This window comes from Acomys russatus, chromosome 29, assembly GCF_903995435.1.
Source record: "Acomys russatus chromosome 29, mAcoRus1.1, whole genome shotgun sequence".
In the NCBI taxonomy this organism is placed as follows: domain Eukaryota; kingdom Metazoa; phylum Chordata; class Mammalia; order Rodentia; family Muridae; genus Acomys; species Acomys russatus.
The window spans coordinates 21,324,555-21,340,851 of NC_067165.1; the positions used below are offsets into that span (position 1 = coordinate 21,324,555).

At 41.6% G+C, this 16,297-nt stretch overlaps 1 protein-coding gene across 4 annotated transcripts in view; it reads left to right on the top strand.

The window, feature by feature from the left end:
* Zmym6 (zinc finger MYM-type containing 6) overlaps positions 1-16,297 on the top strand; it is a 48,752-nt gene that overhangs the window by 9,902 nt on the left and 22,553 nt on the right. For 3 of the 4 annotated variants that reach the window (XM_051171160.1, XM_051171161.1, XM_051171162.1), the window contains exons 4-10: positions 417-585; positions 5,652-5,823; positions 10,072-10,222; positions 11,910-12,025; positions 13,836-14,111; positions 14,655-14,805; positions 15,667-15,839. In XM_051171160.1, the coding sequence (XP_051027117.1) occupies positions 417-585; positions 5,652-5,823; positions 10,072-10,222; positions 11,910-12,025; positions 13,836-14,111; positions 14,655-14,805; positions 15,667-15,839 (1,208 nt within the window). Of the gene's footprint in view, positions 1-359; positions 586-5,651; positions 5,824-10,071; positions 10,223-11,909; positions 12,026-13,835; positions 14,112-14,654; positions 14,806-15,666; positions 15,840-16,297 lie in introns of all 4 variants that reach the window. The other variant, XM_051171163.1, reaches the window with a different exon arrangement.

The following is a 16,297-nucleotide window of genomic DNA, read 5'->3' on the forward strand; positions in this document are numbered from 1 at the left end:
GTGCAGACCTGTAATCACAGTATTTGTGAGTCTGAGACAGGAGAATCATAAGTTTGAAGCCATCCTGGCCTATATATACTGAGACTGTGTCTCAAAAAGAAAAAAAAAAAATCTTAGCTGGGCCTGGTGACACACATCTGTGATCCCAGCACTCGGGGATGCAGAGGCAGGTGGGAACTGGTTTCTAACTAACATATAGTACATATTAAGGGTTGTGGTAAGAAAAGAGTGGCTATTGCTTTCTTCGTATAGAGGCTTTCAAAACTAACGAGGTTTTTCTTTAAAAAGAAAATATGTGCATTAGGGAAACTGAAATTGCTTTCTTTTTGTTTTTATTTTGTTTGTTCTTGTCTTGCTAGGCTTTCAGCTTGGTCTACCATCATCCAACGCAAACACATCATTTCCTTCACTTCCAGCTGCTTGTCTGTTTTGTTGTGGTTGTAAAAAACTACTTCATAAGGGGCAACCTGTATATCACAAGGCAGGGTCTGCTCAGCTTTTCTGCTCCACAGGATGCATCAGCAGACACTCCTCAGCTGTCAGTGTACCACCTCTTCCCAAGAGAACCTGCAAGCACTGCTCCAGGTACTGTCCCTAAGTTTTTACTTCACTTTTCTTTTGATTTTTGAGACAAGGTCTCTCTATGTAGCCCTGGCTATCCTAGAACTCTCTATATAGACCAGACTGGCCCTGAACTCACAGAGATCCACCTGTCTTGCTTCAAGTGCTGGGATTTAAGGTGAGCACTGTCCTGCCTGGTTTCTTTGCCTCCCCCGCCCCCCCCCCCAGGGTTTCTCTGTGTAGCCTTCTCTAAAGTGTTTATTATGTACACAGTGCTCTGTCTTCATGTAGACCTGACACCAGAAGAGGGCACCAGTTCTCATCATAGATGGTTGTGAGCAACAATGTGTTTGCTGGGAATTGAACTCAGGAAGGACCTGGAAGAGCAGCCAACAGAAATGCTCTTAACCTCTGAGCCATCTCTCCAGCCTCTCTTTTGGTTTTTCAAGACAGGGTTCTTCTGTGTAGCTTTGGCTGTCCTAGACTCATTCTGTAGACCAGGTTGGCCTGGAACTCACAAAGTTCTAGCTTCTGAGTGTTGGGATTAAAGGTGTGTGCCACCACTGCTTGGCAGTGTTGTCTTTCCATGGGGTATAAACGTTACTTAACTCTTTAGAAAGCGAAAACTCAGCCGGACAGTGGTGGCGCACGCCTTTAATCCCAGCACTTGGGAGGCAGAGGCAGGTGGATCACTGTGAGTTCGAGTTCAGCCTGGTCTACAAAGTGAGTCCAGGACAGCCAAGGCTACACAGAGAAACCCTGTCTCACAAAACAAAACAAAACAAAACTTTGTGCAGTCATCTGAGCGTGGTGGTGCACGCATTTAATCCCAGCACTCAGGGAGGCAGTAGTAGGTGGATCACTGAGTTCAAGGCCAGCCTGGTCTACAAAGTGAGTCCAGGACAGCCAAGGCTACACAGAGAAACCCTGTCTTGAAGAACAAAAAACAGAAAGCAAAAAAAACAAACAAAAAAGTTTGTGTAGCCACTTGCTAGCAGCAGATAACACAGGAATTTATGAGCTTCAATTTTTTTTAAAGACAAGCTTTAATCCCAGCACTGGAGAGGCAGAGGAAGGTGGATATTTGAGTTCAGTTTGGAATGAGTTTCAGGATGGCCAGGGCTACACAGAGAAACTCTGTCTTGAAAACAAAAACAAAAACAACAAAAAAAGGAGAATAGCTTGGTTTTGAGGCTGGGGTTCAGCTGAGTAGCACTTGCTTGACATGATGAGGTCCTAGGGCCATTTCCATTGCCGAAGGAGGAGGTTAGATAGGGATTCCATCACTTACAGACCTTGGCTAGATATTTTAACTGTATTTTGTTTTTTGTTGTTATAAACAGGAGTTTTTCATTAGGTAATATATACTTCCTAGGATTTTTAATGAGGCAGTATTAACACATAACTTAGCTTATTGTAAATGCTTAATAAATGGGATCTTATTAGTAAAGAATTTAAGTAATTGTATATTTTTGTAATTATATTTATATATTATATTATAATTGTTTATAAGAATGTGTAGCTATGGTTGTCCCAGACTCACTTTGTAGACCAGGTTGGCCTCAAACTCATAGAGATCCCCTTGCCTTTGCCTCCCAGAGAGCTGGGATTAAAGGTGTGTGTTACCATGTCTGTCTAGGATGCAGGTATTTTTTATTTTTTAAACTTGGCAAATCAGTGCATTTAAATTTTTATGTATGTGAATGTTTTGCTTGCTTGTATGCTTGTGTCCCAAATGCATGTCCGGTGCCAGACGAGGCCAAAATGGACTTCAGATCTCCTGGAGCTGGAGTTAGAGATGGTTGTGAGCTGCCGGATGGGCACTAGGAATAAAACCTGAGCCACTGGAAGAACAGCCAATGCTTTTAACTTAGGAGCCATTTCTTCAGCCCCAGTTTTTTGTTTTTGCTTTTTAGGGTTTTTTTGTTTGTTTTCGAGACAAGGTCTCCTATAGCCCAGATTGTCCTTGAATTGACTATGTGGCTGACTTTGAAATTGTGATCCTCATAGGCACTGCCTTTCAAGTACTAGAATTACAGACAAGTGCCAATTCACCTAGCTAAGTATAATCTCCTTCTGTTTTAGTGAAAAAACAAAACAAAACAAAACAAAACTCTTCAGAACCACTACTTGATCTGTATGCAAGCATATCCACTAATTTCCAAGGTTTCATGGTTAGCTGGTTCAGAAAATGTTTTTATATTTACATTTATCTTGTATGCTCCCCCTCCACCCCAGCCCGTATGCATGCACACAAGATCAGAAAACAGCTTGTGGGAGTTGGCTCATCTATGGGGTGGGTCCCCATTGATTCAACTCAGGTGATCAAGCTTGGTAGCATATGTCTCTGCCAGCTGAGCTATCTCCCTAGCATTTTATGAATATTTTGTGAGACAGGATCTGACTTAGCTTAGCCTGGCTTTGAGCTTGGTCTGTAGCTGGGGATGCTTGAACTATTTTTTAAAAAATGACTTAAAATTTTTTTATTTTATGTGCATTGGTGTTTTGCCTGTATGTATGTTTGTATAAGATTATTAGATCTCCTGGAACTGGAGTTACAGATAGTTGTGAGTTGTCACATAGGTTGAATTAAACCCAGGACCTCTGGAAGGAGTAGCCATTGCTTTTAACCTCTGGGCCATCTCTCTAGGCCCTGACCTTGGACTCCAAATCTTCCTGCCCCTACTCTCTGTTTTCCAAAGATTTATTTATTATTTATATAGTATCCTGCCTGCCTATGTGCCTGCCTGCCACAGGAAGACACCAGATCTCATTACAGATGGTTGTGAGCCACCATGTGGTTGCTGGAAATAGAACTCTGGACCTTTGGAAGAGCAGATAGTGCTCTTAACCAACCTCTGAGCCATCTCTCCAGCCCCTGTCTTTCTCTCTTAAATGTTATATATACTACCACACTCTGTAAAAGCACATACACACACACATACATACACATATATTTTATTTATTTATTTTTTGAGATGGGTTTCCTTGTGTAGCCCTGCTTGTCCTGGACTTACTTTGTAGACCAAGCTGGCCCTGAACTCACAGAAATTCACCTGACTCAGCCTCCCAAGTGTTGGGATTACAGGCATGCACCACTGTGCCCGGCCAAGCACATATATTTTTAAGCTCAAGTGAAATTTGGATAATTTTTATTATTCTTTCATAGCTTACCATATAGTAGTTGTGAATAATAAATGTATGTGGGGTGGGGAGATGGCTTAGTTGTTAAAGAGCTTGCTCTGCAAGCATGGAGACCTGAATTTGATCCCTAGCACCCACATAAATTGCTGGGCATACTACTTGGCATAGTTGCTCATGCCTTTAATCCCAGCATTTGGGAGATGGAGGCTGAGGTGCTGGTTCTCTGACCTGAGGCTAGCCTAGTCCACATAGTGTGTTCCAGGCCAGCCAAGATTACACAATGAGTTCCTATTTAAAAGATCTTAAAATTCTGGGCATGGTAGTGAATGTTTGCAATCCCAGCCCTGGGGAAGTGGACACATGAGGATCCCTGGGGCTAGATGACAAGACAGCATATGGTAATTGGAGAGTCTCAGGTCCCAGTGAAATAACTATGAAAAACAAGGCCTGAGGAGGGAAGACTCCAGCCTCTGCATATATGTGCACGTATGTGCACAATATAAAACCAAAACAAAGGTGTACAAAGTACAGGCTAGTAGAGTGATTAACTCTGGACTCTAGATTGGAATTGTAGTGTCAGTATGACTGTGAGTGGCAAGTTAAGCTGTCATCTAGTCTCTTTGTCTGAAGGTGGAAATAACAGTAATACTTTCCTCAGTGTTTTCTGTGATATTTAATGACCGACATATAGTCATAATTCAGTATATTTACATATGTAATACTATAGTCATTATTTACTTTGTGGCTTCCTTCCTCTAGTTTTCTATTTTGAATATTTCCTTCAATATTTATACTTTTGAGAAAATAACAGTATTTATACTCTACCTTAGTTGGTGTTGTTGGGTTTTTTTTGTTTTTTGTTTTTGTTTTGTTTTTGCTTTTTTTTTTTTTTTTTAATGAGACAGAGTTTCTCTGTGTGTATCCCTGGCTGTACTTGAACTTGAGTTCTAGACCAGTCTAGCCTTGAACTCACAGAGATCTGCCTCCTTACAGATGTGTGCCACCTGGCCTGGCTTTCTCCTAGCTACTTCCAATGCTTATTGCAATAATTGGCTTATAAAATGGCCCTAGAAATCTCCCAGAACTGCTGTTATTTGTGTTGTGTTCTTCTTAACATAGCTAAGCTTTATTTATTTTTTAGTTTTTAGTTTTTTGGTTTTTTGAGACAGGGTTTCTCTGTGTAGCCTTGGCTATCCTGGACTCGTTTTGTAGACCAGGCTGGCCTAGAACTTATAGAGAACTGCCTGCCTCTGCCTCCCGAGTGCTGAGATTAAAGGCGTGCGCCACCACACCCAGCCACCATAGCTAAGCTTTATATAGTATGCTAGTATTTATATTACTGTCTTTATAGTTCATCTTGGAAATTTTAATTTAAAAAATTCTTTTATGATTTCACTCATGATTCTTTTTTTTTTTTTTTTTTCGAGACAGGGTTTCTCTGTGTAGCTTTGGCCATCCTGGACTCACTTTGTAGACCAGGCTGGCCTCGAACTCACAGTGATCCGCCTGCCTCTGCCTCCCGAGTGCTGGGATTAAAGGCGTGCGCCACCACACCCGGCTCTGCTCATGATTCTTCTATTGACAGCTGTTGAGTAGAGGACACATGTTCCATGGTTTCGGGTTACGGGATGGGTACTGAATCTAGTCTCACTGACTCCAGCAGAGAGCTGGAAGTCTTATTTTTGTTAAAGATAATTCTTGTACAGATGCACACATTTAGATATTATCAACCCCACTTTGCACATAACGTAATAGAGACAATAATTGCTTCACTCACAATCATTTAACTGAGAAGTAGCAGAACTAATCCTCAAAGCTGTGTTTCAGATGATTTATGCAGGCTTTTTCTACTATGCAGTTGTTACTCCTAGCTAAAATACATTTTGTCTCTTGGAGAGGAAGATGGTAAAAATCATCACACATTTATCTTTGTTATTTGATTTTAGAGACATTTTAAATCCAATGAATGTGATCACAACCCAATTGGAAAATTCTTCTCTCTGCAAAGATTTCTGCAGCCAGTCATGCCTGTTTTCTTATGAGCTCACGAAGCCTGTTGTTACCGTATATACTCGCAGCATTTCAGTCAAGTGCACTATGTGTCAGAAGAACATTGACGTAAGTCTAAGTTACACTTCACTTTCACTGGAATTCTACTCAGAGATGATGTATTCTCTCTCTCCCTCTCTCTTGCTCTTTTTCTCTCTTACTCTTGCTCCTTCTCTCTCTCTAGACAGTATTTTGCTATGTAATTCAGACTGGCTTCAACCTTGAGGCAGTCTTCCTGTTGCAATGTCCCAAATGTAGAGATTATGATGCCACCATTATAATTATGTCCTAGATTAGATTTGAAATTAAATATCAAAGCCAGGTGTGGTGGCACATACCTTTAATCCTAGCACTTGGGAGGGAAAAATCACAGAGTGAATACCACAGAGTGGATCTCTGTGAGTTCAAGGCCAGCCTGGTTTACATAGTGGGTTCCAGGACAAGACAGCTACATAGTAAGATCCTGTCTTGAAAAAAAATAAAAAGGAGGAACAGGAAGAAGAAGAAAAATAAGGAAAGATAATTGGAAAGACAGATGACTCAAAATGTGGTATGAGGTCTTTGTAGTGATGCTTGTTTTTTCAGAATTTCACACAGCTCACCATCTCATTGTGAATTGCTGTGAGAGCTATGAGAGCTATTGTTATAGTGACTCTGACCTTCCTGTCCCTGAAGAGTCTAGTTCAACAGATGTCCTGGTGGACAAGCAGGTGTAGCTCTGAGGATGTAGATTTCCTTCTGAGCTGGCTGTGCAAGGGTGAGCTGCAAAATTTTCATCTTGATGTGATTTTCCTATAGGGAAATGAAGAGATTCCACTTAGGGATGGCTGTACAGTAATATGATTAAGACAAAATAGACCACTTTAAAAATGTTACTCAAGGCCAGAATTGAATGGATGTAACTTCATGATTTGTTGTTGAATATTGATAGTGAAAACTTTTTACAAATAAATCATGAGCAAGAGTTAAAAGCCAAAAACTGATTGAAACTAAAGGAAACCTGTTTTTCCCCAAATAACATTTTTATTGATCCTATTAGAGTTTCACATCATGTACCCCAATTACAATCCCTTCCCAATCCTTTGTGGTCTCCCCCTAAAGAAGTAAAGGATAAAAACAATTTAAAAATGGAAAGGAAGGGGGGGAAAGTTCGCTTTGTGTTATTGGAACATGGTCAGATTCTTAGTGGCCTGCCCCTTGAAGTAGAACTGAGACCCTCCCCTCCCATACCTCCACCAGAAGCCGCCTCCTGTGGAGAGCTTCTCCTCGGCATCCCCCTCACACTTTTTAGGAGTTCTCTTCGGTGGCTTCCTATCTAGGCTGTTCCTTTTGGGGTGTGTGTGTGGTGGGGTAAGGCTTGTCACATAAGCCATCCATATTTCTTCAACTGTGCGAAAGCAGCCTCCTTGCTCTTAACAGTCAGTGGGAGCACGGGTCATGGGTCACGGGTCATGGGCCTCCACATGGTTTCCAATGACAGCAAAGACCACAAACATGGCCCCCTGCTGCAGCAGGACCAAGGGTCCAGACCCAGATAAGTCCCTTGGAGGTTACCTGGACTTGGAACATCAACATGGCCTCAGGTAGCAGCAGCACAGGCCACTCATTTCAATATGTCCCCCAGTGTGGCACAGCCAATTGACATCTATGTAGTTTCAGCTGCAGCAGAGCCTTGGCACTCGGTGGCAGCAAGGGCCCTGACATCACCATGGTCTCAAGTGGCAGCTCAGGCTACCCTTAGCAGCCTGGCCTCCAATGGCAGCCTGGCTCCTGGACCTCAACATGGCTGCAGGCTGTTGCATGGCCCTCAGTGGAAACTTGTGCCACAGATATCATCCTAGCCATCAGCAGGGCTCAGCAGGGCGGGGCTCAGGTGGTCACATGCCTGGCTGCCTCTTGCCTGCCCCTGGGCTTGTTTTGTTTGTTGTTTATTTTGTTTTGTTTGAGACAGAGTTTCTCTGTGTAGCCTTGGCTGTCCTGCACTTGCCTAGTAGACCAGGCAGGCCTTGAACTCAAAGAGACCCGCCTGCCTCTGCCTGATAGAATGATGGGATTAAAGGCATGGGCCACCACACCCAGCTTTTTAAAATTAAGATGTATTTTGAAATGAATTCTTAGTTGATTTGGCACCATCATCCTATTATAATACTTCAGGTACTTTTTAGGTATTATTTACTATAATAAATAATAGTCTGCTTAAATATGGTATCTGTGTCAGTTTTAATTTTTACTGGTTGAGAATTCTGTTTATTTTGTGTGTGTTTATATGTATATGGGCATGCATATATGGGTCTAAGATTGATGTTAGGAGTCTTCATCAATTGCTTTGTACCTTATTCACTGAAGCAAGGTTTCTCAGTTTAACTCAGAACTCACCAATTCAGCTAGTCTAATTAGCTACCTTGTCCTGATATCCTGTCTCTACCTTTGAAATGCTAGAATTAAAGGCAGGGCCACTGAACCTACTTGACATTTATGTGGGTTCTAGGGATTTGAACTCTATTCCTTTTGCATGTGTGGCAAGTGCTTTAACCATTGTAAATGATACTTTTTTAGGGACTAAGGTGATAGTTCAGTTGGTAGAGTGCTTGCAGACATGAGGACTCGAATTTTACCCCTGTGACCCCCATAGCTACTTGTATTGGTGTGCACATACAATCCTGGTGGAGAAAGGGGTTTCTCTGGGCCTTACTGGCTACCTTGCGTTGGTTCTTTGGCAAATTCCAGGTCGGTGAGAGACTGTGTCTCAAAAAAAAAAAAAAAAAAAAAAAAAAAAAAAAAAAAAAAAGATGACACCTGAATTATACTCAAGGTTAACCCTGACTCCCACACAAATGTGCACACATGTTCATGACACACTCACTGCACCTGCATACACCAACATATAATTCCTTTACTTAGCAAATTTTTGATTTTGTTAATTCCTTGGGGCAGTTGGAAATGGTTCTTTTTTTTTTTTTTTTTTTTTAAGATTGATTTATTTATTACGTACACAGTGCTCTGCCTGCATGTATATCTGCAGGCCAGAAGAGGGCATCAGATCACATTATAGATGGTTGTGAGCCACCATGTGGTTGCTGGGAATTGAACTCATGACCTCTGGAAGAGCAATCAGTGCTCTTAACCACTGAGCCATCTGTCCAGCCCCCTGGAAATGTTCTTTTATCATTAAAAAGTATTTTATTTTTTAGGAATTGCCGCAGTCCAGTTAGCATAGGAAAATAATTACTGCTGCTTATCTGTGCCCTAAATTCTTTCCTTAATTTGGGACTGGCATTGGGACTTCCAGATTCGTGAGGCCCATTTTTACTAAGCAGATTGTGTGAAACTTCATAATGTACATTTCCTTACCATCTACTTCCTTACTGAAAGATTTGCTGTTGTGTTAGTGACAGTTTTATAAAAGTTCCTTATCATGGAGTTTGGCTTATGACAAGCCTTCAGAAACCAATACTGTGTAAATAATAGTCATTATTATCTGTTAAAACATGGATAGACTCACTAGTTCATTATATAATTATCCCGACTTATTATAACACTGATCTCGATAAAGAAATGGTTTTGTAGGCTCTCTCAATATGAATTAAGCATCATTTCTGTCTCTTACTGAGGAGCCACCTAATTTTGGTAGCTTTAAAAGTGATAAACTTTCCCCTACTGCATTCACATTATTACTGGGGATGGATTATCTAATATTTGTTTGTTTATCATTAGGAAAGTGTGTCACCAGTACATCATCCATTACTCTCAGTGTACTTTGTTGTTAATTGAGCAGTTACTGGATTTCTTCAGTTTTATAGCTACGGCTGGCCTTAGGCTCCTGACCCTCTGACTCCATCTTCCAATTAATTGGGACATCTACCTGGCTGGGCTTTTATTTTATTTATTTTTTGGTTTCTTTTAAAAATCTTTATGTATGTGTGAGGGTGTGTGTGTGTGTGTATTAGTGAATGAGTGTACATGCCATGGCATATTGTGCGATTGTCAGAGGACAACATTGTTGTCTGCTCTTTCTGCCTTGTTTGAGGCAAGATTTCTTTTTATTTGTAGCTGTGTATGTCAGGCTGGCCAGCTTATGAAGCTCTGATGGTCCTCTGTCTCTGCCTCCATCCTGCCGTAGGCGCACTGGGATTACACGTGCGCATCGTTGTCTCTGCTGTATGTGGGATCTGGATGTCTGAAGTAACGTCCTCTGCTTCTGCAGAGCAAGCATGTTACCCACTGAGCCATCTCTCTGCCCTTTCTTACTTGGAACGATAATGTCATTGTGTCTGAGCTTATGCTTATACACATCTTATGTTATTGCTATCCTAATAGAATTTGGCCCAGAAGCCACTCTATGCCTTGGGGACTTCACCGATGCTGTCTGCAGAAATAATCAAGACTACAAATGACCCAGGAAAAGCAGAGCTGTTCTGCTCTATTAATTGCTTGTCTGCTTACAGAATTAAGACTGTTATTTCTTCAGGTAATGATTAAATTTGATAAATTTATAGATTTAGTAACATGTTAAAGATGATCATAACTACTGTTATTTAATTTTGTTTTAGACTAATTTTATTTAATATGGCTAAAAACCCAAGACTGATTTACTTATGAAGAACTGATAATAAAGGAAAATAGATTTTCACTGATACTTTTTTATAGAATACATTTTATGGTTTCATGTACAAGAAAAAATAATTATTAAATTTTAAGCTAAGTTTTTTATTTTAAAAATATTTTTTGTTTTTGTTTTATGTACATTGGTGTTTGCCTGCACGTATGTCTGTGTGAGAGCGTTGGATCTCCTGGAACAGGAATTACAGACGGTTGTGAGCTACCTTGTGTGTGCTGGGAATTGAACCTGGGTCTCCTGGGAGAGCAGTCAGTGCTCTTAACCGCTGAGCCATTTCTTCAGCCCCTTTTAAAAATATTTTATATTGAAATGTAATATGAATACATTAATAAAATATATTTAAAATATTTATTTTTAATTTTATTTTTTAATTTTTTGGTTTTTCGAGACAGGGTTTCTTCTCTGTGTAGCCTTGGCTATCCTGGACTCACTTTGTAGACCAGGCTGGCCTCGAACTCACAGCTATCCGCCTGCTTCTGCCTCCCAAGTGCTGGGATTAAAGGCGTGTGCCACCACGCCTGGCTAAAATATTTCATTATTGCTTTTAATGTGCCTATTTTGTCTGCACGTATGTCTGCCCCACTGTGTGTGTGTGCCTGATGATGCCTAGGGTGGCCAGAAGAGGGCATTGGACCCTCTGGAACTAGTTAGAGATGTTGTGAACCAGCATGTATGTGGGAGCTAGGAATCCAATCCAGGTCTTCTAGATCAGCCAGTGCTCTAACCACTGGGCCATCTCTCCGAGCCTTCAAGCTAGGTTTTGACAAGTAGGAGTTGTTGTAGTTAGATTTAGAGATCACTGTAAAGTTCTGTGTTAATTTTTATATTATAGTTGACCTTCCATATTTATGAGTTCTATATTCAACCAACTACACCTCAAAAGTATTCAGCAAATGCTGGACATGGTGCTGTACGCCTTTAATCCCAACATTTAGGAGGCAGAGGCAGGGGGATCTCTGTGAGTTTGAGGCTAGCCTGTCTATATAGTAAATTCCAGGACATCCAGGGCTACTGCTGAGATCCCTGTCTAAAAATAGCAACAAAACCTCAAAAACCCTCATCAAATATAATTGAGTTTTATAGACATTTTTAAAGGCATGTGCCTTTAATCCCTGTACTGAGGAGCAGAGGCAGGCCAATCTCTGCATTCAAGGCTAGCCTGGTCTGTAAAGAGAGTTCCAGAACAGCCAGGGCTACACACAGAGGAACTCTGTCTTAAAAAAACCACAAAGAAATTCTTTTTCTGAAAGTAATAATCAACTCTTTACATGATATTTGCATTGTATTAGGTATTATAGTAACTAGGGATCATCTGCAAGGGGATGTTTAAATGTACAGAGATGGTGCAGTGCTGTGGCACCATTCCATACAATGTGCATGAGCATCCGTCTGCAGGTGCTGCACATCCTTGGGGGACACAAGGAGAGGCTGTGCTGAGTATTTGACTTTTTTTAACTACTAGACTTTTGAATCATTTATGCATGTGTGTAACAGTCATTGTTTTTTTTTTTATTTTTTTTATTTTTTTGTCGTTAAGGTCTCCAGGTTTTGTGTCAGAGTTGTAAAGTCGCAGCAGTTCCTCAATATCACCTAGCCATGTCAAATGGAACTATTTGCAGTTTCTGTAGTTCCAACTGTGTGTTGGCTTTCCAGGTATGATGCAAGGTGCTGTTTCTTCTTTCTCATTCTCTGAGGTATTGATCTATGGCAAAACATCGTAATAGATTAAGTTCCACCCCCCCCTTCTCTCTCTGGTTTTTTTGAGACAGAGTTTCTCTGTGTAGCCTTGACTGTCCTGGACTCCCTTTGTAGACCAGGCTGGCCTCGAACTCACAACTCACAGTGATCCGCCTGCCTCTGCCTCTCGAGTGCTGGGATTAAAGGCATGCACCACCACTGACCAGCCTAAATTGTTTTCTATTACATTTATTTAGTATATATTTGTGTGTCATAATAGCATGACTGAAAGCCGGGCGTGGTGGCGCACGCCTTTAATCCCAGCACTCGGGAGGCAGAGGCAGGCGGATCGCTGTGAGTTCGAGGCCAGCCTGGTCTACAAAGCGAGTCCATGATGGCCAAGGCTACACGGAGAAACCCTGTCTCGAAAAACCAAAAAAAAAAAAAAAAAGTTTTAGCCGGGCGTGGTGGCGCACGCCTTTAATCCCAGCACTCGGGAGGCAGAGGCAGGCGGATCGCTGTGAGTTCAAGACCAGCCTGGTCTACAAAGTGAGTCCAGGATGGCCAAGGCTACACAGAGAAACCCTGTCTTGAAAAACCAAAAAAAAAAAAAAATAGCATGACTGAGCCAGCTTGCCAGTCTGCCCCCCCCCCTTTTTTCCTTCTCTGAGAGTCTTGCTACATATATACCCCAAAGAGGCTGAGAACTCAAACGTAGAAGGTCACACTGGCCTTGAACATGAGGCAATCAGACTGTCTCTATCTCCCAAGTTACAGGATTACAAGCATGGTTAGTGTTAATTTTTCTTTTTTGAGTTTTTTGAGACAGGGTTTCTTTGTGTAGCCTTGGCTGTTGGAACTCACTTTGTAGACCAGGCTGGCCTTGAACTCAGAGATCTGCCTGCCTTTGCCTCCGGAGTGCTGGGATTAAAGGCATGTGCCACGACTGCCTGGCTAGTGTTAAATTTTTGAGTGCAGGGTTTAAAAAAAAAACAAAAAAACAAAAACTACCCAAAACTCCACAGTGGATCCAGGCAGTGGTGGCTCACGCCTTGACTAACACAAAAACAAAATCACAAGTTTATACAAATGTTTGAGCCCAGATGCTGGACTTTCATATTCATGGTCCTTGACTTAAGTACCCCTACCACTTTCTCCCCTTGGCTTTTTTGTTGTTGTTGTTGTTTAAATCAGGGTCTCCTTCTGTAGTCTAGGCTAGGAACTTGACATGTAGCCAGGCGTGGCCTTATGCTCCTGATCCAAGTTTTGGGATTGTAGGTGTGCACTACCACACTCATGTTGGCTCTCTCTGTTTTTAAAAGAACAGGGTCTGGAATGTGGTTTGAGAGGTGGAATGGTGAAGAGCAAAAGCTCATCAGGCCAGAAATGGAATGAGTCTTGGCATGGAGTCATAGCTGCCCTTGTCCCATTTCTGCCCTCTCTGTGCAGTATATTCCTTGGTGTGAGGATGCCTAGTGTGTCCACTATCGTCCTAGCTATCACCCTAGCCACAAGGGCTTGGTTCGTGATATGTGTAGGGCTTGTGGAAGGCCTCTCAGGGAACGTGTGCAGGAGCCTTTATTGTAGTCTGTCACCTGTGAGTGTTTCATTTCTTTAAACCCTTCTGCTCTGGAAGGTATGCCACTGAAACATCTTTCTATTAGAAGTTAAAAAAAAAAAAAAAAAAAAAAAAGTTTGTGAAGTGAATTTATTAAAATGAGAAAATTAAAACAATTTTGTTACATCATTCCTTACTTGGTAAAATCTTTGCTTTGTATTCATTCAGAATATATTTAAAAAGCCAAAGGGAAGAAAGCCTTCGTTGGCCCCTGTATTTCAGAACCAAGAGGTGCCGAGCACAGCCTCGCAGTCTGAGGCGTCTGCAGGACAGGGGGCCCCTGCCTCTTCTGTCAGCAGCTCCGTCAGCAGCCCTGCTGCAGCTGCGCTGGAGACTCTGGCTAGCCAGTCCCAGGAGATCGCTTTGACTCACTCCTTCATGAAACTCAAGTGCCAGCAGTGTAACCTTCTATTTGCCACCAAACCAGAGCTGCTTTTCTACAAGGTAAAGGGACAGCCTGAAAGACAAGTGGGCAAACCATTCCCTAGGAGCATTTCTGGGTTTTCGTCTTTGACAGTTCCTCAGCTTGTGCTGACTTAAAACTATAAACTTATTTTGTGTGTATTTGTGTATTCACAGAAATGGGCATCGTGGTGTGCATGTGGAGTACAGTTGGCAAGAGTGGTTCTTTCTTCTATCACATGGGTCCTGGGATAGAGCTTGGGTTGTCAGGCTTGGGTGCAAGTGCCTTGACCTGCTGAACCATCTCACGGGTTTGCAGAGAGAGAGAGAGAGAGAGAGAGATTTATTTCTAACTCACTCACTCACTCACTCACTCACTCACTGTGTGTGTGTGTGTGTGTGTGTGTGTGTGTGTGTGTGTGTGTACATACACATGAGCATGAGTGCCTGTGGAGGGCACAGGCCTTGTAGCTGGAGTTACAGGCAATTGTGGGCAGCACCCAAACTCAGGCCTCTGCAAGAGCCATGTTTCCAGTTCCCTGTTTGGTTAGAGCTTAATGACCGTTTGTTTGCTTATTTTTGCAGGGTAGAATGTTTCTGTTTTGTTGCAAGGCTTGCTCTGATGAGTACAAAATGAGAAATAAAGTAAAGGCATTGTGTGACTACTGTAAGCTACAGAAAATCATAAAGGATACAGTGCGGTTCTCAGGGGTTGACAAGCCTTTCTGTAGTGAAGGTAAAAAAGAGGTTCCGTATTACTCACACATAGGTGGTGGAATTCATATTTATTATGTTTTGATTTTCAAAACCTTTTCTTATGAAGCATTACTTGAACATTCTTTTTTTTTTTTTTCTTTTTTTCCTTTGAGACAGAGTTTTTCTGTGTAGCCTTGGCTGTCCTGGAACTTGCTGTGTAGACCAGGCTGGCATCAAACTTTTAGGGATCCACCTGCCTCTGCCTCACAAGTGCTGTGATTAAAGGGGTGCACCACCACTGCCCAGCTGCTTGAACATTCTTTAAAAAGTTGAATTCATACAGTTTATACTTTATACACCTTAAGATTTGTCTTTTTAGGCTGGAGAGATGCCTCAGAGGTTAAGAACACTGGCTGCTCTTCCAAAGTTCCTGAGTTCAATTCCCAGCAACCACATGGTGGCTCACAACCATCTATCATGAGATCTGGTGCCCTCTTCTGGCCTGCAGGTGTATGTGCAGGCAGAGCACTGCATACATAATAAATAAATCTTAAAAAATCTTTTTGTCTTTTTAAGCATTTGAATAATCTCAACAAAGGAAAAAAACTATAATTAAATTAATAACATTAGTAGAGTGCTGAGAATTAAAAACATGTGCCACTGTGCTTGGCTTCCGATTCTTTTTAAGGCAGGATCTCTAGTAGCTTAGTTTGGCCTTGAACTTGATATGTAACTAAGGCTGGCCTTTAACTTGTGATCTTCCTGCCTCCATCTCCCAAGTGCTGGGCTTATAGGCCTGTAGTGTCATATCTGGCTAGATCACTCAAATACTACATACTTTGTCTCACTTCCTTGAAGCTAATATGCATTTGTCTCTCCCTTTCGTCCTCTCTGTGGTTAGTTTGCAAATTCCTCTCTACTCGAGACTTTGGAGAAAGATGGGGAAACTACTGTAAGATGTGCAGTTACTGTTTACAGACATCTGCAAATTTGGTGGAAAACCGACTGGATGGGAAGCTCCAGGTGTTCTGCTGTGAGGATTGCATGTCCAAGTTTACAGCTCTGTTTCATCAGGTAAATGGGATGTGTTCTTTGTTTTTATGAAATAAAAATGCTAGTCATTTCAATTTAAAATATATTCAAATTACGTGAAAAATGTGTTTAGAGCTTAGGATTTCTGGAGGTCTTTTCCTCACTATCTTGGTATGGGGCCTTGAATTTAGAACCCCATGCCTGCTAGATAAACTCTCTACCACTGAGATGTAGCTCTAGCCACACATTTTGTTGTTAGTAAGGATGTGTGTGCTTTCTTAATTCTTTTTTTCTTACAAAGTATGATGACCTTGTTTGTAGCTTTTAGGTTAGAAATTTACATAATTTTGCCTTAAGTAGCTCTCTCATTCAGGTTACTCTGAGGAATTTAAAGTCAGACCCTGTCCTCCCATCATTAGGAGAAGTGATAAGTCAGTCTTACCTACTTTCCTAGTTTTGAAAGGCACGTAGGAATGGGTATAATTAGATATGCAGTAACA